The sequence below is a fragment of the Alosa alosa genome, chromosome 10, assembly GCF_017589495.1.
Source record: "Alosa alosa isolate M-15738 ecotype Scorff River chromosome 10, AALO_Geno_1.1, whole genome shotgun sequence".
Lineage (NCBI taxonomy): Eukaryota > Metazoa > Chordata > Actinopteri > Clupeiformes > Clupeidae > Alosa > Alosa alosa.
In genome coordinates, this window is record NC_063198.1 from 10,355,911 (window position 1) to 10,380,002 (window position 24,092).

Below are 24,092 nucleotides of genomic sequence, written 5' to 3' on the forward strand. Positions count from 1 at the left end.
ATTAATTTCCTTGTGAAAACATGGAGGCTCAGTCACAAGTTATGTTAAAGCAAGCCCAAGGATAGAAAAGCTTTTTTTAATTTTCCTTTCTCTGACCTTAATGCCACCATTTTTTCCATTGGGATTCATTTATGTGGAATTGAAGCCTGGTGGTGTTGATTCTCACTCCTCTCTACCATAAAAGGTCATTTGCAGACATCAGGCCCAGCAACACAGAGACTAATTTTAAGCTGCCTGCTCCAATGGAGTGTGTCAATTTGGCAAAGACATGCAAAGGATTTAGGAAAACATTGCAGGGATATACTCCACTTAAAACAGTTGTTTGTTATTAAATCTGCACAAAAATAAAGGACTAAAAATATAACATGACAATTTGGCAGACAGGTGGGTTGCTACTACCAGAGTAGTAAACTTTTATTACAACATTAAGCTTTGTCTATTTTAAAAAATATTTAATGTAACCAGTACATTTAGAGTTTGAGTTTCCTCTAACCATATGCACCCTGGTTTCTATTGACCTATTGTGACCTGTGTTTAAAATGTTTCCAATGACACAGCACAAATAATCCATATGGATTGAAACCAAATTACAAAAGATGCATCCAACACCAGTTATAACCAACAGTGACAAACTGCATACCAAACTGAGGTTCCATAATCTGCAATTAAGCCTTAGTTCCATTACACATTCTTTATGCACTTATTTGATGCACTTGGGAACAAACAGCATCTTTTCAATGTGAACACTAAACATGTACTTTAACTTCCGTGGTTAGAGTTGGAAGTACAAACCAACCAGTTAAACATAAAAACAATCTATATGTTGCATATGAATATACAGTAGCATAGATTGATAGTTTTAAAAACATCATTAACAAAATTGCACTGTGCACTTGAGTGAAACTGCACACAAGTGAGTAACTTACAAAAATAAAACCCCCCACTGGCACTGAATTAAAATATGGCCCCTAATTCAGCACCTCCCTGCTCACAGAATCCTCACATCGATACATAAAACCTCTTAGATCTTCCCTGCGAGTTCCCCCAACACCCTTGAAAGCACTTTGGAATCAAGATAGGCCACCAGTCCTCCCTGATTGGCCCACTGGTCCGCACCACGGCAACCAGCATTGGGCTTGTGATAGGTCAGTTCAGCACCACGTTGCACCTCCACCTGGCCCTTGTTCCCACCAGGAGGCCGAGTCCCCAGTTCGACCACCCCGCCCCCGAGCGCTCGGAGCAGGGCATGCGGGGCACAGGAGTCCCATTTGAAAGTGGAGCCCTCGGAGAGAACGTACACATCCGCCAGGCCGAGAATGACACACAGGATCTTGTAGCCAGCCCCAGAGGCGTATTTCAGACACTTCCCGGGGCACAGGGGAGCGAGGGCCTCCTTGACCGCCGCCTTTTCGCTGGAGCTCAGCACGGCTGAGAGACACGCCCCGTCCTCACTCGACGACAGACGCTTTGACCTGGGCACGGAGCACGCGTTGAAGTCTCCGTGGGACACTCCCCAGAAGTGCTGGCCCTTCCAGCTGAAACAACAACAATGTCATGAGAAGGGCGTCAGGGGAATACTGAGCTGTAAAAATGTTCACATTGTCAAACTGTCAACAGGTCAAAGTCACGCTGTGTAAGTATACACTGTTTTGACATTCATATTCATGTGAATCAGTGATGAACTTGTACTGTATGATGCAAGTAATAAGATAAGGAATCACAACAAGGCTTCACACTGGTGTCTAAGGACAGACATTTACACACCATATCCAAAACTGGTGACATTGTTAATTGAGGTGTTCAGAAAAATAAAACTGTCTTGCAAGCACTACACAAGTCCCACATTAGATTAAGAGATTAACAATAATTTGGCTCCCTGTCTCTGTATTAAGTTTGGGAATGTGCACACTTCCAAATTAAGGTGCAGGAGCCAAAAGTCAAAGATCCAAAGTAAAAAAGAAGGTCCGCACACTTGCTTTCAGTTTGCTTTGTATTTATTCGATCCCCACAGTGATGTTTCGAGCACATCAGCTCTTCATCAGACTTGAACAAACTTGTACAGACTTGCTCCCTGTCTCTGTACAATAATCTTCAAAATGTAAATATTATTTACAGTTTCAGTATTACCAATACTTCAGTATTGATACTATTGGTAAAACCCATGTTATACACAGCTAAGAAACACACAGTGTCTGCTTAAAGCTAAGCGCATACCAAGTCGACAGTAGGATGTCCAATAGTCAGCTTGTGCTTTTGAGGTCAGCTTGGTGTAGGCCTATGCTTATCTTAATGATGTATGTGAATTGTAACATAGAGGGTACAGTATGTTTCTCACCCATGCCCTGTCTCGTCTCTTTGATGGAATGGCTGGTTTATGACACCCATCACAGGTTCCCCTGTGGCTCGCAGGTAGACCCCAATCAAAACCAAAGCACATGGAAGTCCAAATGAGCAGAAATCTCCCTCCGGAACCAGCTCCTCCTTTCCCTCTATGTACTGACTCGTGCCATCTACAAAACAGACATACACACTAAATCCTCTTACAGTACAATGTTACATTGTCGGCCTATGTAATGACTAAATAACAGTGTGACAAGCAGTGTTGGGCAAGTTACTTCAAAATCGTAATGTATTATGTATTACTTATTACTGTCATTTCAAAGTCATTTGTTACATTATAATATTACTGTCTCTGAATTGTAAGGCATTACACTACTATTGTATTACTTTTAAGTTACTTTTACCAAAATATCTAGAAATATGGATGGATAAATTGGAATTCTAAATGCAGTTTATTATGCTCAATGCAGCTCATTGCACTTCTAATGGAGGGTGATGTGGTATAACATAATGCCTGAGCTAGGCTTAAGGCTAACAACGGTAGAATGCAATAGGCGCAGTGATGGCTCATGATGCAATACAAGAAACAATCATAGCCATAATTTTGTTAAAAGCAGATAAAGGTCGAAGTCTGGTCAACTGTGATAGAAATGCTGTAACTTTAGGCTTAGGCCTACTCATTAAAATCAACAGAGAACCCACTACCTGTATATTAACCAAAACTTGTCAAGATAGGCTACACAGTGCCACTGCTGGCCATTTTGGTGCCCTAACTGGTGAAATACAGTATTAACCTAAGTATATCATCATATGGCCAACTATAAAGATGTAATCTGCCTGTTCCCAGGGATGGGTATTTCTGAAACATGTAATATGTATTTGTATTTCAAATACAAAATAGTATTTTGTCATTTGTATTTTATTGGGTTGAAGGTAATGGCTCTGTATTTTGTATCAAAATACTTTATTGGTGTGTATTTTTGTATTTTAGAAATACTGCAAAATACTATATGTGAAAAACACTAAAAAAAGTAGATACTACACAGGTGTAATGAATAATTGGTAATTAGGCAACAATGGTTTATTTTTATCGCAATCAGCTAATGTGAGAACAGCTGTGTTCAAAGACACTCACAGCTTTTCAGTGACGGCTATTGTTGAAGCATCAGCTCTGGTCTGAAGCACTGGTGTGAAGTCGTACGCAAGTAAAGATGAGCAAGTTTACCTGTGCAAGTTCACATAAGGACAAAGGTAACCATGTCCTATTGTCTCCATGCCCATATTTAACAGAAAAAATGTCAGATATCTCAATGAACCACAATGACATCAATAGATGGTAAGGTGTTGAGTGTGTTTGAATTCCCTTCCTTGTAGCATCCTTTTCTGCATTCTACAGTGGGGACAAGTTCACCTTGTTTAATTAAATAACAATTCTATGTCATATGAAGTTTCTCACATACTGGAACTTCAAGATACATAGCCTTATGATTTTCTTATTCAGTTCTGCACTGGACTTGAATTACGAAATTCGGCACAGATACACAATTATGATTTTGGCCTATAATGTGGTTAATTGAAAGCTCTGTCAGTCGTTTTGGATAAGCATCAGCTAAATTACTAAATGTAAATGTAAATTCTTGAATTATTCTTCTGATCACACTACATGAACTTGCATACGGTATACTATTTGGTATGACGGGCCAAATTGTATTGTTTTTTACTATATAGTTTTAATAGGCTAAATGTTTGGGATACTAAAAAGCTTTTTTTGCAGTACTTCCATACTTCCTTGAAAAAAGTATTTTGAGTATTTTCTAAATACAAAAACACAGTATTTTATTTTGACAGGCCTATATAATATGGTTACTGTATTTTGTAGTTTATTTTGATACATTAAAAATGAGGGTATTAGGTATTTTATTTTGAAATACATTCTGATGTATTTTTGCCCATCCCTGCCTGTTCCCAGCATTAGAACACTTTGTGATGGTTAGCTTGTCACCTGTGACGACATATGCTAGGCCTAAGTGACTGACCTATCTGGGTGTGTTTGGAGATGCCTGATGAAATCAGACATTGTTGAATAGGCATAATTTATCCTGGTGCCACACACCTTGCATGTAGCTGTTCGCTTATTTCCTCTGTGCACAAAGTTTTTGTAACCGAAAGTAATGATAAAAGACACAACTCCGGGAGGACTTCTTATCGCCATGGTCAATGCATATCTGTGAGTGTGCGCACATAGCGCATGTGTTACATTGCACATTATGGCAAAGGGCCATGCCGCTCGTTATACGTTTCACAAAGTATATGTAGCAGTAAAATAAAATAGAAATACATGAATAAATTTAGATTAAAAAAGCAATAATTCCATGAAATACAGGTTGTTCAGGAGTCTCGAAGCTTGAGTCCGAGTCAAGTCTGAAGTCTTTTGAGTGAAGTCAAGTCTGAAGTCACTGTTTTTGCGACCTAAGTCCAAGTCCCAATCTTTTTTACATTTCTATCCCTTCATTCTCTTTAATTCAAGTTCACAGCACGAAGCTGACATGAAGAGCATTTATGCTTTATCAAGAATCAAAAAGATTAGCGTGGCACCGCTCTAGATGTGTCATTAAATTAATTGTGCTATTTCGCGAGGTATAGAGATCTTTCGGTTTCACACACAAAGTGCACTTAACTGTTCTTCATATCCTAGTTGTCTCTGATAAATTGAAAATAATGAGCGTAGGCTTATGTCCATCGAGTCAGTTGCAGCCAGCCACGGTCATCTTCAACCAGTAACAGGAGATAAGTTCTGCTATTTGCGCAGTTGTTTGAGAATATGTATCAAAACATAACACCACTTAATTTCAGGTTAAAATGCATTGTAATGCGCGTTACTGAAGTTTATACCGAGTAAAATATTACCCAATTGTTTTTTGTAATGCCTTACATAACCGCGTTACAGCAAAAAGCAATATATTACAGTAATTACATTACTTTTGTAACTCGTTACTCCCAACACTGGTGACAAGACTATGTGACTGATTGTATTGATTTTGGTGTGATAAACTCATTCTGTAAAGGTATTTAATATGGTACTATGTCTAGCTATTGAGTTGATGTAAAGTGAAGGACACAACCTAAGGCTGGATGGACAGATGGGACAAACAGACAGAATCTATGCATGTAGGATACATGACATCTATTCCAACCATGTCAACATATTTCTGAGCATTTCTTTCCTTTCTTGAGGAGATCTCGAAAACAGAGGGCTCAAGCTCCTGGACTCACCGATTGGATCTATCCAGATGCCCACATCTGCAGGGCTCAGTGGGAACGGCTTCAGTCTCTCGGCCGCCTCATCCCTGAACTGGAGGTCCTGGTGGATGGCTTTGGCCAAAAGCGCTGCCGCAGTCTGGTCGCCGTCCAGCACTGTGGCCAGCAGGGCGGCCGTCTCCTGCTCTTTGGCACACACTGTGACAATCACGCTCTCTCCTGAGGGAGAGAGAGAGAGGGAAGGAGAGAGGGTGGGGGGAGAGGGAGAGAGACCCATCAACCGGATTTCTGTGGCTACTCTGAGGCCCAGGAGCGCTTGAATTTTCACACTGATTTGGATCACCGTGTCTAGAGAGATGGACTGTAACGTGTGATGATAAAATAGTCCACTCACCGAGCCCATTCTCAAACTTGTTCGATTCCTCTCCTTGGATGAAGTCAATTAGCTCGGGAAACTGCAAGAACACAAGACTGCAATCTTAAAACACTGTCAAAGATTCCATCGGTAGAGTTGTGTATTGATACAATTCAGTGTGCTCTCTACCACAGCTCCAACGTCATGTCTGATCATCTCCTGAATGACCACATCTGCCAAAGTCTTGAAGTCCTGAACAAATTTCTTGTTCTTGTCATCTCCTTTCTTCTCCTGGACCAGCAGCTCGAAGAGCGGGGCCTCCCGTCGACACACTCGGGCCACGTTGGCAGCCTTCTCTGACACGTTCAGGAGAAGCTGCAGCAGCTCCGCCATATCTGAGACCTAAGGGACGACAAGTCCCACAATTTCTCACATTCCTGCCAAGTCACCACACAAGATAAAAATCTGTTCATGGGTTCCCCTAAAGAATTGAGATGACTTTAAAGTAGGCCAAGTTCTTCAGGAAGGAGGTGGCTGTATCTCAGTGGGACCACTTCCTGGCCCACTTCTTTCTCATTCTAAAGGTTAGGGTTAAGCTTAGGGTTTGAGGTTTAATTTTTTGTCTTCATTCAGATTATAGGAATAGCATGGGGAAGTAGATGAAAACTGCAACAGTCATCATGCACTGTAATTTTGACACTATTATAATGCAATAGGCTAACTGCAAATACAACAGATATAACAGGACACAGCACATCTGAGGCAATGCTCGAAAGTATGACAGAAACACTGCAGGAGATTCAGAGAGATGTCAGACTAGCAGTTATTAATAGAAAGCCAAACACCCCAGATGCTCTAATTCTGGCCTAATAAAACTAGGGCATCCTGTGGATGGAAAATGTAGGGGGGGAAAACAGTGAGAGGAATTGTGGAAGTCTGAAACGGATGAGTAATATCATGTGGAAGTACACCCCTGTCCAGAATCGACACTTTCTCTGTTCAAAAATGATAATAATGCAATTAGACCTGAACGCGTTATTGCTATTGAATAAATTGCCCAGCTCATCCATTGACTGACTAATAAGCCAAATATGTAGGCCTACTACAGTCATTGCAGTGACCCCCGAATACATTTGTTTCGAATAGGATGTGAGTTCACAGACCAAGCTAAAATATGCATTTCAGTCAGAAGAGCGTGACTACGTCGACTTCGCGCACAAAACACACACACACACACACAAATACGCACGCACGCACACACACACACAGTCACACACACCTGTGTTCGTCCAATTGTGAAACACTCCTGACTTTTGCTCATGCAACTGACAACACATAGACTGACTAAGTCTATAGCCTACACAGTCCTAAGTCTTACCGAGTTAACTGTAGCTGATCTCCTCTCGAATGGCGCCCTGTGGTAGGCTGCTTTTGCTGAAAACGATTCCTGAACAAACGGTAGCCCAAGAATGTAGCGACTGGCCGTGTCAATAGATACTATCTTAAACGCTACAATGTATGTTGATTTAATGGAGGAAGAGTCGTAGACTCTTCTTTCAAGTCTTCAAGTCGCCTCGTATCTGACAGGCTACGTCAGTGCAGATGTTTGAAAGAGATTTTCCATTGAAGCTAAAGAGCGACCGCCTCTTGACGTCACGAAACGAGGCGGGGCTACAGTTTTATTTATTGATATCTAGGTCTACCTACTTTATTTAAACATACTGCTAGACGTCCTAGTCAATAAAAATCTAATTATAGGCTATGTCCAATACTTTATAGACAATCCAGGCAAACACGCTCATTAAGTGTATTATATTCTGACATATGACATGATTGATTGATAAAACACAGTTTTGATAAGATTACAGAATTTATTCACACAGGGAAATGGGCCTTAGCCTACAGAGCGGCCAGAGAGATATCAGTGATTAAGGACTGTTCAACATATAAAAATGTAATCCTATGCGATGCTCTGTTTCCCTACTGTGGCTGCAAAATACATAAACATTTTAAATGCCATTTCACCCAAAGTTATGTCTGCACATGAGTCCACAAGGAGCATTAGGTCACGCATGCAATTCTTCCTCTTCCCATAAAAAAGAAAATTGAAAAAGACTCAGGAAATGACCAGAGCATCCATTAACGCATCACATGGGAACATGGGGTATCCAAATGTGGTTGATCAGTGCATCCATCCCACTCACAAGGAGTGGTTCAGTAGCCTCGCTTCCTCTGCAGACCCAGCCGCCACTCTCTACCTCTACATTGCTTCTTCTACTTCCAACATGCTGGCAAGTGCATTATATCCTTATATTATATCCTAATTATATTCTTTTATTATATCCTAATTATATAATTTTATTATATCCTAATTATATAATTTTATTATATCCTAATTATATCCTTATTATATCCTTATATTAATTATTATCCTATATCCTAATACTTTTTGCCTGAAGTGTTCTCTGCATATTGTTCATGTTCTGGTGTACCTGACTCAACTGCTATTTAAATGATCATCAGTCAACCCTTTTTCTTTTCCATTTCTTCTTTTATATTAAAATCTATGTCAAGAGAGCTTATGTACTGGCGTGAATAAAATATTCAACATTATCTATAAAATCATAGTTGTTCATATTTGCAGGCCAAAGGCTTTTTATAGATTAGTAAATACGTTCAAATATAATTTTTCTGTGTCAATTTTCTGTGTCAAGTTATTTTCAATGGCAATCGAGAAAAATAGGGGGAGGGATGTCTAACAAATGTGACGCTTTTGTTTTGACTCATGACAAACATGCTGTTATTTGACAAAATGTTAAATACATTCCCTCTGCAGAGCGACATGTCAGATCTTGAAAACTCAATGGTCTCCATCATTAATGTCTTCCACAAGTACTCAGGACACAAGTGCCACCTGAAGAAGGCTGATCTCAAGGACCTCATCAACAATGAGATGTCGCATTTTATGAAAGTAGGTTGTCCTACATATGAAGAGCTCTTTTCCAAAATTCTATAAATCCATTTCTGAAAACATTAATAAGTCATTTATTTTATTGTGTATTTCAGGTAATATCAATAAAAGTGCAGTTGCGGTGTTTTGATTGAGTAAAGATAAATCAAATAACAATAACCCAATTAGAGTTCCACTGAAATTACTGAAAACAAAATAACAAATTATATATGAAAATGTATTAAAATAGTGGATAGCATTTTGGAAGACAGTTCTTTCTATATTGTCCTTGCTTATATCAAGGTGACAAAGTTATGTGTGATGATAGCTGCGGTTGACGTCCCTCACCCTCAACTTGAAGTTCTAACACAGGTTTCAATTACTGTCTTAACAGAAAGTCCAGGACAGCGAGACGCTTGACCAGATTTTCACTGACCTCGATCAGAATGGAGACTTAGAGATCGACTTCCAAGAGTTCATAGCCCTTATCGCCATGGTGACATCAGCATGCCATGACCTCGACCGCCCTGAGCATCGCTAAGAATGAAGAAGTGCATGTGTAGGAACATAACAAATAGTGTGATTGTGGAATATAAAAAATGTAAAATACCATGAATAAAAAGGATGTTGTACAGACTAACTTCAACATTGTTTGGAACCATGTATGTATATGAGACACAATAAAGCTTTGTAACACTCAGAAGTATTAGATTTAAATAAACAGTGTAAAACTAAATAAAAATCAAAACTGTGTCAGTTTACAACAAAATATGACCGCCGTTCAGTCCTGTACATCCTCTCCACGAAAATAAATCACGCTTGTCAATTTGTCTCCATCTCTTACTCCATCCCCTACTCTTGCAACTTTTGTGTATGCTTCAGTATCTCACAAAAGTGAGGACACCCCTCACATTACTGCAAATATTTGATTATATCTTTTCATGGGACAACACTGAAGAAATTACACTGGCAACAAAAGTGAGTATACCCCTAAGCGAAAATGTCCTTTTTCTGATTTGGGGTTGCATATTGTGCGCACGTTTTAGTAAATTGTGCGCTGAATTTACAACAGTTAAAATGAGAGATGAAAAAAAAATATCTTGCAATAAGTCCCTTTAGGGTTAAGGGTTCCGTACATGCAGATGGCTTCCCATAACTTTACATGTTAAAACGGCTTGCCATGACCCTGCCAGGTCATATGCTGGTCATGGACAACGGCAATTGCAGCCTAATCTAATTCGGAGGGACTGCTTCAAAGTTTATACAGTTTGTTCCCAAATGCTTCAATACATTTGATGTCTTCCCCCTTAGTCAGTTTTTAAACATGTTTTAAACATACATGTGTGCCGGTGTTGGGAGTGTTTCGATTCACAGTGCTAGCAGGTATTTTAACTGCAACTACTGTATGCGCTAACATTAGGCTACCTACAGTCAGAGCAGCTTAATTAGCGTGCAGTGATGGTTCTGTAGCCTCTTTGACAGCTGGAACCAAGTCAAGTGTGCCTTGCAGCATGCGTGTCTTGCAGCAAGACACTGCACTAGCTGGTGGACAAACTACGTGACGCCAATACTGGAAATACAGCCTAAATGGAGGATCAATATTTGTTTTTCCGCTGGGTTGGGGGGGAGTGGCCCCCAGGGACCTAATGATTTTTTTTCTGTAAAAGTGGGGCAACATGCCCGCCAAGTTTTATGTGCCCCGGTGTTTCGGTGTCCCGCTGATTCATTAGCATAACAATACTACCAATTTATAGCACCATTACCCATTTAGAAATAACATTAATAAAATAATAATAACATATATCACAATGACAACAATACCTTAACTACATGATCATATTTACAAGGCATGACTTAATTGAATTAACTAATTAGACAGATGATGTTTTGAAAATGCTTATTGGATGTATCATGGGCTGTGGCTAGAACGGACGCACAGTTGATAGAACGCACTCCAAGATACCACACACACAAAAAGTCTTTCTTTTGATCTCATGGTGCTAAGGGAAAACAGAGACAACAGACGCTCTTCAGGAAAGCGAAGTTGAGATGAGGAATAGCAGATCTAGCTGGGTATTAGCAGTGAGGAAGCTGATGGCAGAAGTGGAGGGTTAAGGAGATTTTGAAAGCAGAGAGTTCCCTTCTATCTGAGCCATTTGCCAACATTTTCTGGGCACAGTGCATTATAAACTAATTAGGCCTACCCATTCTCTAACCACAACATCCATTAATACATCACATGACTACATGAGGCATTATTATGTGGCTAATAAATCCATTGGTGTCAACCTGAACCAGCTCTGAGGCGTCAGACATACAGACAGTATACAGACAAAATGCTCTTCTCTGGCACAAGCTCTTCTACAGTGCAGGTAACTGAGGAAATTCATTTTTATTTATTTATTTATTTAAACTGATTTGTAGGTTACAGAGTTCTAGATTAGATTAGATTAGATTAGATTAGATAGAACTTCATTGTCATTGTGCAGAGTACAAGTACAAAGACAACAGATGCCGTTTGCATCTAACCAGAAGTGCCAAAAAAACTGGAAAAGTGCAATTTGATATACAAAGTATAGACAGGTGGTGCATAAACAGGACAAGATATATAGTATACAGTTGGTTTACAGAAGGTGGTTTACAGTAGTATAAATTAAATATAAATATGTGCAGTGTATTAGCAGTAACCTTATAAGAACAGAATACATATGGCTAGTATGAACAATGTATGAACATGTACACATATGTGCAGTTCTTGTTGTACTTTGACATATGATGAAGACTTGACTGGATATGCTGTGTTGAACCACCTTAATTTGTTCATGTGGAATTGATGTATTGTTTTAATATTTTTAATATTATAATCGTCATAGATTTAAATCAAGCACATTAAATGCACTTGTTCTTTAAAATTATGAAATTGAGAAATAGTCAAATGTCATATTAATTCATTCAACAGGACATATTTATATATATTTAAAAGCTTGTAAATGTTTCCCAGAAAAAGACATTGCTATCTCATAACGTGGCAAATATGGCCTTGATAATGTGCTTTCATCAAATAATCCTCCATTTGCAGCAATTACCAGGTCTACCTGGGGTGCAGCCGTGGCCTACTGGTTAGCGCTTCAGACTTGTAACCGGAGGGTTGCCGGTTCGAACCCCGACCAGTTGGCGCGGCTGAAGTGTCCTTGAGCAAGACACCTAACCCCTCACTGCTCCCCAAGGGCCGCTGATATTGCAGGCAGCTCACTGCGCCGGGATTAGTGTGCTTCACCTCACTGTGTGCTGAGTGTGTTTCACTAATTCACAGATTGGGATAAATGCAGAGACCAAATTTCCCTCACGGGATCAAAAGAGTATATACTGTATACTAATACTCTAAATAAAATCATTGACAAGCACCAAAGTATCCCCAGATCACATTTCCTCGTCTGAGTTTGAGAGATGGTGCCAAGCGACATCTTTCCATTTGTTATGTGCCTCTGTCAGACAACTTTTCTTCAAAATAGAGTTTCTTATTTACTTGCGCAGTGGTGCCCTAATGGCCATCTGCTTCTCTTTGTATTCTGGTTACTAAAGTTACGTACTGGTTACATAAGTTTTAGAACATAATTAATTACAATTACAAGTTCTGTTGCAGCAAATAGTCAAAAAGACCAGCTTTATTGTTTCCCTGAACATTAAAGTCTTTAGCCACACAAACATAACTGCAAAATAGCTTTCTAATCAATTATCCATTCAAACTTGGTCATTAAGGATAAACCTATAAAATGTGCCATTGAGTTACATCAGTGATGGTAATGGGCCTATTTTGACATATTAAGAAAGATAACTAGTCCAATGTGATCTCTGCTGGGCTTTGATTAATGGTTGGTATAGGGCTAGTGTTTAAAAGCAAACACCTGAGAGTGTTCGGGAGCATGGCTTCTCTTCTCTGCCCTGCTCATCTCTTTCACTCTCTTTGTCTCTGTATTCCCTTTCCCTTTTCTCTCACTCATTCATCCCAGGTTTGGTTTTGTGTTTACTTGACATCTGTAACATTTAAGCTACCATGTATTGCAATATTAAACTGTTCCTCCCATACATATACCTCTTAGTGTGCAGTGTTGGGAGTAACGAGTTACAAAAGTAATGTAATTACTGTAATATAGGTTATTGCTTTTTGCTGTAACGCGGTAATGTAAGGCATTACAAAAAACAATTGGGTAATATTTTACTCGGTACAAACTTCAGTAACGCGCATTACAATGCATTTTAACCTGAAATTAAGTGGTGTTATGTTTTGATACATATTCGCAAACAACTGCGCAAATAGCAGAATGTATCTCCTGTTACCGCATGCCTACGCTCATTATTTTTAATTCATCAGAGACAACTAGGATATCAAGAACAGTTAAGTGCATTTTGTGTTTGATACCGAAAGATCTCTATACCTCGCGAAATAGCACAATTAATTTAATGACACATCTAGAGCGGTGCACGCTAATCTTTTTGATTCTTGATAAAGCATAAATGCTCTTCATGTCAGCTTCGTGCTGTGAACTTGAATTAAAGAGAATAAAGGGATAGAAATGTAAAAAAGATAGGGACTTGGACTTAGGTCGCAAAAACAGTGACTTCAGACTTGACTTGCGACTCCACTCAAAAGACTTCAGACTTGACTCGAACTCGAGCTTCGAGACTCCTGAACAACCTGTATTTCATGGAATTATTGCTTTTTTAATCTAAATTTATTCATGTATTTCTATTTTATTTTACTGCTATACATATTTTGTGAAACGTATAACGAGCGGCATGGCCCTTTGCATAATGTGCAATGTAACGCATGCGCTATGTGCGCACACTCACAGATATGCATTGACCATGGCGATAAGAAGTCCTCCCGGAGTTGTGTCTTTTATCATTACTTTCGGTTACAAAAACTTCGTGCACAGAGGAAATAAGCGAACAGCTACATGCAAGGTGTGTGGCACCAGGATAAATTATGCCTATTCAACAACGTCTGATTTCATCAGGCATCTCCAAACGCACCCAGATAGGTCAATCACTTAGGCCTAGCATATATCGTCACAGGTGACAAGCTAACCATCGCAAAGTGTTCTAATGCTGGGAACAGGCAGGGATGGGCAAAAATACATCAGAATGTATTTCAAAATAAAATACCTAATACCCTCATTTTTAATGTATCAAAATAAACTACAAAATACAGTAACCATATTATATAGGCCTGTCAAAATAAAATACTGTATTTTTGTATTTAGAAAATACTCAAAATACTTTTTTCAAGGAAGTATGGAAGCACTGCAAAAAAAGCTTTTTAGTATCCCAAACATTTAGCCTATTAAAACTATATAGTAAAAAACAATACAATTTGGCCCGTCATACCAAATAGTATACCGTATGCAAGTTCATGTAGTGTGATCAGACGAATAATTCAAGAATTTACATTTACATTTAGTCATTTAGCTGATGCTTATCCAAAACGACTGACAGAGCTTTCAATTAACCACATTATAGGCCAAAATCATAATTGTGTATCTGTGCCATACAAATGACAAAATACTATTTTGTATTTGAAATACAACATTACAAGTATTTCACCAGTTAGGGCACCAAAATGGCCAGACTGTGTAGCCTATCTTGACAAGTTTTGGTTAATATACAGGTAGTGGGCTCTCTGTTGATTTTAATGAGTAGGCCTAAGCCTAAAGTTACTAACCTGACTCTCGCCAGATGAATTTCGTTCCGCCTAGCTCCACTCATCCATCTGGGACCAATCCATTGGAGTGTTGCTTCAGAAGGCTGGGCCTAATCAAAAAATGCTTGCATATGATTGAATAAGCCACTTGTCCGTCATCTATTGACGTGCTACTTCAACCACTTACATCGAAGCCAACCCGTGACGCTGATAACAGTCTCACAGTCGCTTCTACGCTATGTCACATCTATGAAACTCCCGCCCTGCGTCCTGATTGGCTCTACCATACAATCTTGTGCTGAAATCACTCTCAATGGAAGAGGTCCCAGATGGATGTGAGTGAAGCTAGGCGGAGCTAAGCGGAACGAAATTCATCTGGCGAGAGTCAGGTTATAAAGTTACAGCATTTCTATCACAATTGACCAGACTTCGACCTTTATCTGCTTTTAACAAAATTCTGGCTATGATTGTTCCTTGTATTGCATCATGAGCCATCACTGCGCCTATTGCATTCTGTTGTTAGCCTTAAGCCTAGCTCAGTCATTATGTTATACCACATCGCCCTCCATTAGAAGTGCAATGAGCTACATTGAGCATAATAAACTGCATTTAGATTTCCAATTCATCCATCCATATTTCTAGATATTTTGGTAAAAGTAACTTAAAAGTAATACAATAGTAGTGTAATGCCTTACAATTCAGAGACAGTAATAGTATAATGTAACAAATTACTTTGAAATGACAGTAATAAGTAATACATAATACATTACGATTTTGAAGTAACTTGCCCAACACTGTTAGTGTGCCATGCCATTGTGCTTAACATTTGGTTTCTAAACTGTTTAGTGATATTGTAGGTTGTTTACTAATTATGGAGTCAGATTACAAGTGTTTTGTACAGTATTCACAAGTCTAATGTATCTTACTGTTCCATAAAGGTCTGACATGCCTGAACCTTCCCGACAGCTGTTTTCCGTCCTAGTTAGCATTTTGACAACAAATGTCTACATTATATTTCTGATAGATTTTAGATTATTTGCATAGAAGTGTGATTTTCTGTCGTTTGAATGGTAGAAAACGTTTGAATGGTAGAATGAATTTATGATATGTATCACACTGTGATAACCAAAAGGCTTGCCGTTGTTTGCATCAACATGGAAACAATTGTCGTGTTTTTCTATGACTTAAAGGATGCATTTATGGTTTTTATAAGCTTTAATATTACTGCAGTTATTATGAGCGTTTCAAGGCTATTACACATCTTGAACAGGCCAGACCAGCAGTCAAGGAGTGGGGTGCAGGAGGATACAGTAGACACTAGGCCTCTCATTACATGGTCAAGAGAGAGGATGATGTCAGCTGGTGAAGATAAGAGCAAGAAGTAATAGGTGGGCATTGGCTGCTATGAAGTAAACAAGATAAGAAAGCCCTGCTTACACCCAGCTGGATAGAACCAGAAAGATCCAAAACTATACAGTTTTGCATATATTTTTATGCACGATGGGAAGATGGTTTCCACCAATATTAGTAACCCTGTCAGATGCTGATTGGCCAAAAGGTGTCTTTCGAAAATGGCACAAGGACAGGGCACTTCTCGAAGGCCAACGGGTTTAAAAGATAGGCCGCAGCCATCTTTAAGTCAGATCTCATCCGGGGGGGCCAGCTGATGACATCTCACCTCACCCTATTGCTTGACGGTTGGTCTGGACATTGTTTAGGCTGGACTATCACTGCAATACAGTGAATAAAGATCAACAGTCTTTAGAGATCTCCTGTCTGCATTGTCTCCTTCGGACACCTTGTTCCACATTAGTAAATAGTTAAGTGATTGATTGTAATTGGATTCGATAGTGGACAGTTTTTCCATGACACAATCTAAACAAACAATACTCCCCCTGTGCAGAGCAACATCTCGGAGCTTGAAAACTCCATGATCTCCATCCTTAAAGTCTTCCACAAGTACTCAGGTCACAAGAGCCACCTGAAGAAGGCTGAGCTCAAGGACCTCATTAATTGGGAGATGAGACATTTTATCAAGGTGAGTTTTTCCTTTTAACAAAAAGTTATTGTGTGCACATCCCACCTTCTGGCAGGTGCAGGACAAAAAAACATACTCAAGTGAAAAAATATATAATGTCCGCAACACTGCTTTAGACTCCCATATATTTAATGTACAAAAGGCAACATTTCGACCCTGCTGGGTTTTCTTAAGGCAAAAGAGTTTTTCCTTTTTCCTTACATTTTTCCTTGTTCCTTGTAGATTACAGCAATAGAGAGGATTAGCTATTGAGGATGCACAATTGACAGTTCAGCTGCTTCACAATCAGAGTTGCAAAAATTAGTCCATAATTGGAGGCCAAGCAGTGAATCTATAAAGGTACCAATTGTGTTCTAGTATATACAAAAGTTAACACCTCCAAAAAAGGAGTGAGGGCATATCCCAGCTTTGATGTGCTGATCCCAAACTTGGTCATCTTACCACTGGGGGGCGCTGCAATAAGCAAAATCCTTAAATGTGTTGATGTGTTTCTCACAACTGATTGTCTGTTAGGTAATAGGACTTGCCAGATGACAAATGGTGATGTCTATTTAGTTGGCACGGTAACGTAAAATTTAGCTTTGATGATATTCAGACAAAGCCTCACAAAAGATATAAAATATTTTTTTTTTTCAAAACTTTTTTTTTTTCAAAACCGTTAGAACCTACAACCAATCTTTGGCCAAGAGAATCTTTGCTGTGAGTGCCCAATGCCTTTGCTTTGACACAATAGCATAACATTTCCATGGCAACTATGCCCTGTTCCTGCTGGGCTGGTTGGCCTGCAGCTCATGACTGTTTGTAGCAATATTTTTGGCATTGATTATTAGAAATTCTAGAAAAACATTTACAGTGTGTTCATATCAGACATAATCCGATAATATAACGTTTTTTGTCTTTATCACAGAAAGTTGAAGATGACGCGGCACTTGACCAACTTTTTTCTGGCCTTGACCAGAATGGTGACATGGAGATGGACCTGAAGGGGTTCCTAAAACTTATTGCCCAAGTGATATCAGCTTGTCATGACTCTTTCTCTGTGCATCATTAATTTGGAAAGAAAAGAAAAAGACATAGTGTTTGAAACATGCATATCATTATAGCCTCATTAGAAGCAATTACGGCATTAATATGCAATCTAATCTTGAAATTGATTAAATATTTGTAAAACAGATCCAAGGTACCATAACCTACTGTCCATTTCACTTAACATGTATTTGTCTTTACCATAGTTGCATTAAATACATAAGCACTGCCATTCAAATGTTCTAAAAAGTAGTCTTTGAGGCCATGAGTAATTGATGTATTTTGTCAGACCAAAGAAGCCTACCCTCGCAGATGGCATTCCAGAAATTTCTGAATCCTTTGCCATGAATCCTCCTGAGCTGCAGCATGTTGCGCAAGGTTTCCACCCCATATCGTCATCACTGGCAAACAACCACAAAACAACTTATAATCGCAGAAAAACCCCACAACAGGATTAAACTCATATATGGCTATTCTTTGTGATACTATCTGTGCCAGATAGTCACATATATTTGTGGTCATAATAAACAGCATGCATGACCTGAAGTCTTACTTACACATCACACTCAACAACCCAACATGCTTCAGAAGGAAGCGTTCAAATTCACAAAAATAGGTGAACATTTGCAAACGTTTGAAAACAGGTTTCTGTTTGCTTTGAGTTTTTGGCGAACGTTTGCAAACACTCGTAAACAGTCTGAGGAGGTAGTTCTCCGCGAACATATAGTGGAGCTGGACGTGGCCTTGACGAAGGTAACAATTACCGTTACAATGGAATGCTAACATAACACTAAATCGTTCAAATTTATCTGTTAAGAAAAAACATGTTCACCACAAACGTTCGCCAATGTTTGGCAAATTTGAACGCACCTCTGATGTGATTCATTCAGTGTCACTCTATCAATGCCAGTAAAAATTATGTGGTGTTCTATTTATAATTCTAATTATTCTAATTCTAATTCTAGTTCAAACTAAGGTCTACTACACACGCGGCCGGAGACGTGACAGCGATTTATGGCAGGCGACCGGCAAAATTGAATAGAATCTATTGAAGTGAATGGGGAAACACTCATGGCAAGTGGAACGACAGGGTGACCGTTGTCGTTGCATCGCTTTAATCCTATTCTAATCCTTCCTATTTTTCATGGCGATTGTGATACGTCATAATAGAAAACAGCTGTCTGGTCAGTGTATCTCCACTAAATCGATGGGTGATCGCGTCGCCAGTAGTGTGTGTAGTAAAATTAACAGAATTCCACCGTCGCGTTTGACTGTTGTATCGCCGGCCATGTGTGACATCCTTTATACACAGAGAGATACCTAGGGAAAGTCTGCCATTAGCAGAGTGACGTGTAAGGGACATACCTTTTTTGGGTCGTGTTGTCCACAGAGACACGCGTGCGTTGGGGGCATAAGGGGGTTCAATCAGGTGGCCAGCACCTGGGTAGGACAGACGGTTGAACAGATGAGATTTACCTGCAGCTTGCAGTCTCTTCTTAATCTAAGAACAAAACAAAAACACAAGGAAATCATTATTTTTACAAAGGAGAAGCACAAGAGAAGATAAGTGCTTCACTGTATAGTGGATTTCAAGTCTTATAGATGCCTGTTATAAACTAAACACTGACAATCTAATTCTGTACAGAACCCAACAAAGAATAATTCACCAATGAGTGAACATGAAATATCACCAAAACAAAAAAGCAACATCAGCCATATCAAAGCAAAAGCTTAATCTCTTTATCTTATAGAAATGGCATATAATGTAACTGGTTACACCATAAAGAGAAGTCAAGAGATGCTCCACCTCATCTGCATTCTCCTGAGCAGTACAGCTCATGTCGTCCTCTCCCACTATGAACAGCAGGGGGCAGCACATGTTCTCAACCTACACACAGTGCAAATATATTTAAAAAGTGAGTAGGAAACCCAGTGCCTGTCAATACCTTAAAAGTCCATCAGTGTTTGAGGTGTATATGATATCACCGTACCTGCACATAATTTTCTGAAGGAACGATTCTTGGCGAAGACACTTCTTTGAAACTAACGTAACCCTCTTCATCATAACTCCAGTGCTTCTGATTTCTGATTGAAATATGAATCAGATTACACAAATTAATTAAATGATAGAAAGAAGAGCCTACACATTTTTAGGCCTTAAAATGAGGCGCTGTGAATACTGTACTTTAAGCAAATAACTTATTTAGCTACAATAATGACTTAACTCTTCGAAGCTTTCTTTAAGTCCATCTTCACTTGCAAATTTGTTGAAACTGCCCAAAGGACCATTAATGCCGACTACACATCTAGGCTGGGAGAGATGTTTAAGTGGAGGAACATATGTACAATATTATCATTGTCATTTCAGTACAGTAGCTCCTGTCCCTACCTCAAGTCATGTCTCTATGTATATATGTATGTCTCTATAGGTATGGGTCCCATTCTGACATAAAAGTATGAAAGACCGGCTTGGATAGCTGCAAAACTATAGACCCTTTCATCAATAAAAACAAAAACAATGCTTGAACGTTCTATCTGGGCCCCAATCTACTTCCTCTGCATTAAGATAACATATGGAATGTTAAAAAGGAAGTCTTGTGGGGCCAACTATGATGCTGATAATGGAACTCTCTTGAAAGGGTCCATAAGTTCTATGCTCAGATAAGATCAAACATTTTGAGATCATGTTTAAAAGTACTTTTGAGAACAAAAAGGAAGGCGATCGTAGATGTGATGCACATATTGCCAGTGACTATATACATGTGGCTTTGGTCAACTGTAATTCATCAGTAATCACTTCCATACTTACATGGACAGAGAGCTGAGAGGCTATACGCAGGGACAGAAACACCCCAAATGAGAGGCCCATTAATGCAATCCTGTCCTCACACACCTGTGGGTGGTCCTGCAGGAGCTGGAAGGCAGCCTGGGTGAAACAAATGTTCCAAACAATTTCAAAGAACTTCCCTGCATCAACCATATGGAAGTACACTAATAATATTTTGACTATTATTCTATTATAGTCACATCATCAGATCAGACTAGGGCTCATCTTTGCCATAAGGCCAATTTGATGATGAAACTATTTGATCATTTTAGCAGAATTCACTCCTAGCTGGTTATTATTCTCTAGACAGTACTGAAGCACTATTTCCATGAACTAAACCAGACTTTCTGGGCATGACTCACAAACAATGCTGCTGCAAAATGCCTTACCCGGAAGTAAGAATCTCCCACATTGATACGGTTCGGGGGTCCGGGGATGTCTTTGTGGCCAAAGTAAGCCAAGGCGAAACTAACCAGGCCATGAGATGCAAACAGGGCAGAGCGGTACTCTACCAGACCCCCTCCCATCCCCCAGAGGTCCAGTACAGCAGGGAATGGGCCTGGTCCTAGAGAAAACACCAGTAGAGCCAGGCTTACAGCGATGAAGACTCGATGAAGACCTTGTAAACAGCATGGTGCATTTAGTTGAACTCTGAACTGCTACGGTAGCTGTGAGGCCAAAGCATGCTTCCACCCTTACACGGAGGTTGTGATTAAAGGATGCCATGAGCCATCATGATAAAGAGTCACAATAAACAGTCGGCTGTGCTTCAGCCGAGTCACAATGATGGCTTTCAGGTTGCACTTTGATCTGCCCCTTGCTCACCTGGTGGGAGAAACATGGTGCCCACCACACCATTCTGCCGAACCTCAATCCGGCGAACTCCTGGTGCCATGTAGTACCTATCCACCACCACTGCCGCCAGCTCCTGTCCCTCTCCGGATCCTTTCCCTCTGTTATCCTCCGGGTTCACATGCCCGTCTAGTAGAGACAGATTCACTGAATATGGAGTCTCAACGTCTCTCTTACGCAGCCTGCAGCAAGACACAACACAAATAATTTTTCAAAAGCAACTATTAGACACTGCCAAAAAAATGGCAATACTGGTTTTTAAACACTTAAACATGATCTATTCTGTACTATAACCATGCAATTTTAGGTAGTCAGATTATGGTGTGTGTAGTTACTTCGTGTTATACATACAACTTAATCTATTATTATATATTCATAACACGTTTAAAACACCAGTGTGCTGGCGTCCTACCGGAGTCCCTTTCTACCTCCGAGAGCAGGTTGTAGAGCCCAGAAGAGTCCCATTGGTTCACAGCCCACATAGGAACCACCCACCGATGCATCCCGCATCACTAGGAGAATTCAGCAGCTACATGTTACATTGAAACCCTATGACAACCCCGTCTATTTCAAAGCAGGGTACTACAAGGAAACACATGTCAGCTCATTTTACGTTTGCATAACTAAGACTAAAACTACTCAGTGAGTCAGAAATTAGAACTTAGATCTTAGAACTGTTGCTGTGTTACACTATTACTATGTAGACCTAGAAGACTTACAGTTGATTGCACCCTGTGCATCTGTGTGGTAGTGAGACAGTGCTTCCCAGAGATCTCCATCCTCACTGGTCATGTGTGCCCGTACTGTGATGGGCCGGTGGGAGGGCAGATGGTGTGCCTCAATGCTGATGGGCTCATCTATCAGGGCACGTGTGGGCCTGGCTGTTAACAGGGGAGCGGGATAGCTGGTGCTTCTCCATCGGAACTGAGCTAGATGAGGAGAAAATACCACCAGACATTATAGATTTGTGTAGCCTACATCTCACTCTACTCCAGCTCTGAATGCGGAAACATGTTATTGTGTTCTGTGTGAGTCAGTGTGTACTTGACCCTTCTAAGTCATTTATGAGCTGATATCAATGAACTCAAAAGCTGTTACAAGTGAATAGATTTGGTCACAGGTAACAAAATTATACTGTATTCCATACCCCTGACCAAATAATATCCAAAGTGAAGCCAGACCAGCATAAACATGTAGTGCAGAAAAAAAATATGAATATGGTTGTTTCTGAGTTTTAAAGATAAAATTAAGTAATTTTAGGTTTTATGAAAAGATCAACTGCTACTCTAATTTGATGTTTGTGGTGTCTGTTTAAGTCAGTGAGCACCTTAAGGGTATCTTGACAAATAAGTTGTAAGTTTGACATTAAAATTCTTGAGCAGCCTACAATTCTTCACAGACAATTTTTGTCTCAACATTCATTTGCACTAAGATGACATTTAAAGGGTTACCAAACATGATGTGTCATGTTGAAAACGTTGGCATTACAATCCTCTCACAAAAAAATAACTGCAGAATGCTGCATGCTTTTTGAAGTACAGTGCCGTTCAATACAGTGATATTTTTCATAGACAGTAAAAGATAGGTATTTTCATGTCATAAATACTGGATTTCAGCAGTAAAGTACAGTAGGCTACAGAAATGCAAACATTTCCTCCAAAACTGCGATTTTGATACTCAAACTCAGAAACGTGAAGTAGGCTAATGCAGTTATTTTTGTAAGGGTTGGCTTCAATAAAATGTGCACACTGCCTGTTACAAAACTTGAATTGGGTCAAGCGAGTCTTACCTCGTTGGCTGCACACTTTCCGACGAAGGTTACCACAAATTTGACCAAATGCTCTGACCGGGCAACCTACATACAGTGTAAAGTGCATTACTGTGTTCCGTCAACCTTCCACAACGTCCCAGATCCAAGAAAAAACAAGCCTTTATTAAATTATCATGTATTGATAATTCCTCTGAGAATCTGATTAGGCTACTAAAGCCACGGAATTTGAGCATCCGGTTATTTTTCATGCAGGCTGTTACCCTTTTACCGTCTATAGCTGTTACACGCATAGTAACTTATTATCGAAGCACAGATTAGGACGAAGACTAGCAAAAACCATGGCAAAAACTAGCATACGGAATTTGTTGAACTTTGAACTGTTGCTGTTGGCTGTGACAAGCGCAGAAAAGCCTGTGAAGGTTACAAATACTCAATGTTTTTGGGTCCTACCTGCATACATTTTAGACGTCCCGAATGAAGTTAGTGCATGACTATATGGGAAGTTTTTATTATTATTATTATTATTATTATTATTTGTACAATCTTGTTTTAAATATAGTTGAGACGTGGAAGTTTCTTTTTTCACCTTGCCCACTTGGAGACGTTAGTCTTTCATGTGAAATTCCCCAGGAAATCTCTCGTAGCAAAAGGACAGTTTTTATTGTTAAGGCGGACAAGATGTTTCATCAATCTTGTTTTAAACGTTGGGCATAGCTAGTATGAGGTCTTGGTTCTATAGAGTTAGGGAATGTGAATTTCGGGCACGTTTTCATGATCCTCAAACCCCTGAACATTTCAGGTACATTTTTCATTTTTGAGCATTCCAGTCCTGTCAACCTTATAGGTGTGCGCCGGTTAGTCTGTTTTCAATGTACGCTCGTCAATACGTCATCGACACGCCTCTTTATGCAGACAGGATTCGATCCCCATTTCGCGCCCATAGACAAAATCTTGGCCTTAACAATCTTTGGTTT

At 39.6% G+C, this 24,092-nt stretch overlaps 3 protein-coding genes across 7 annotated transcripts; 2 read left to right on the top strand and 1 right to left on the bottom strand.

Annotated features, from left to right (window-relative positions):
• Nucleotides 1-372: 372 nt before the first annotated feature.
• inpp1 (inositol polyphosphate-1-phosphatase) lies at nt 373-23,637 on the bottom strand. 5 transcript variants are annotated; one of them, XM_048254244.1, is made up of 12 exons: nt 23,569-23,637; nt 22,067-22,276; nt 21,760-21,859; nt 21,321-21,529; nt 20,885-21,060; nt 20,478-20,594; nt 19,894-19,979; nt 19,660-19,753; nt 19,476-19,556; nt 19,034-19,169; nt 17,973-18,069; nt 6,186-6,355 (listed from the first exon to the last, which is right to left on the bottom strand). In XM_048254244.1, exons 1-12 carry the CDS (start codon nt 23,576-23,578, stop codon nt 6,319-6,321), a joined length of 1,353 nt encoding a protein of 450 aa, XP_048110201.1. In that variant the 5' UTR covers nt 23,579-23,637; the 3' UTR covers nt 6,186-6,318. The 5 variants fall into 5 exon arrangements, 4 of the variants coding, with proteins under 4 accessions (XP_048110202.1, XP_048110201.1, XP_048110199.1 ...); XM_048254242.1 differs by lacking the exon at nt 23,569-23,637 and adding an exon at nt 23,137-23,474; XM_048254243.1 differs by lacking the exons at nt 6,186-6,355; nt 23,569-23,637 and adding exons at nt 16,746-17,679; nt 23,137-23,474.
• On the top strand, nt 8,045-9,729 carry LOC125301616 (protein S100-B-like). Its single transcript, XM_048254247.1, has 3 exons — nt 8,045-8,244; nt 8,790-8,924; nt 9,298-9,729. Exons 1-3 carry the CDS (start codon nt 8,077-8,079, stop codon nt 9,442-9,444), a joined length of 450 nt encoding a protein of 149 aa, XP_048110204.1. The 5' UTR covers nt 8,045-8,076; the 3' UTR covers nt 9,445-9,729.
• On the top strand, nt 11,008-17,900 carry LOC125301617 (protein S100-B-like). The gene is made up of 3 exons (XM_048254248.1): nt 11,008-11,275; nt 16,508-16,642; nt 17,550-17,900. Exons 1-3 carry the CDS (start codon nt 11,240-11,242, stop codon nt 17,691-17,693), a joined length of 315 nt encoding a protein of 104 aa, XP_048110205.1. The 5' UTR covers nt 11,008-11,239; the 3' UTR covers nt 17,694-17,900.
• Nucleotides 23,638-24,092: the final 455 nt, after the last annotated feature.

Bases quoted from the DNA above. Each gene is read 5' to 3' on its own strand.
- LOC125301616 (XM_048254247.1), top strand. From the start codon at position 8,077: ATGACCAGAGCATCCATTAACGCATCACATGGGAACATGGGGTATCCA. The intron at 8,245-8,789 runs GCAAGTGCATTA...TTCCCTCTGCAG, and splicing joins CTTCTACTTCCAACATGCTG to AGCGACATGTCAGATCTTGA. The intron at 8,925-9,297 runs GTAGGTTGTCCT...CTGTCTTAACAG, and splicing joins AGATGTCGCATTTTATGAAA to AAAGTCCAGGACAGCGAGAC.
- LOC125301617 (XM_048254248.1), top strand. From the start codon at position 11,240: ATGCTCTTCTCTGGCACAAGCTCTTCTACAGTGCAG. The intron at 11,276-16,507 runs GTAACTGAGGAA...CCCCCTGTGCAG, and splicing joins CAAGCTCTTCTACAGTGCAG to AGCAACATCTCGGAGCTTGA. The intron at 16,643-17,549 runs GTGAGTTTTTCC...TCTTTATCACAG, and splicing joins AGATGAGACATTTTATCAAG to AAAGTTGAAGATGACGCGGC.
- inpp1 (XM_048254242.1), bottom strand. From the start codon at position 23,224: ATGCACTTTACACTGTATGTAGGTTGCCCGGTCAGAGCATTTGGTCAA. The intron at 19,980-20,477 runs GTAAGTATGGAA...CATCTCTCCCAG, and splicing joins CCTCTCAGCTCTCTGTCCAT to CCTAGATGTGTAGTCGGCAT. The intron at 18,070-19,033 runs GTATGTCCCTTA...GTTGTTTGCCAG, and splicing joins GACAACACGACCCAAAAAAG to TGATGACGATATGGGGTGGA.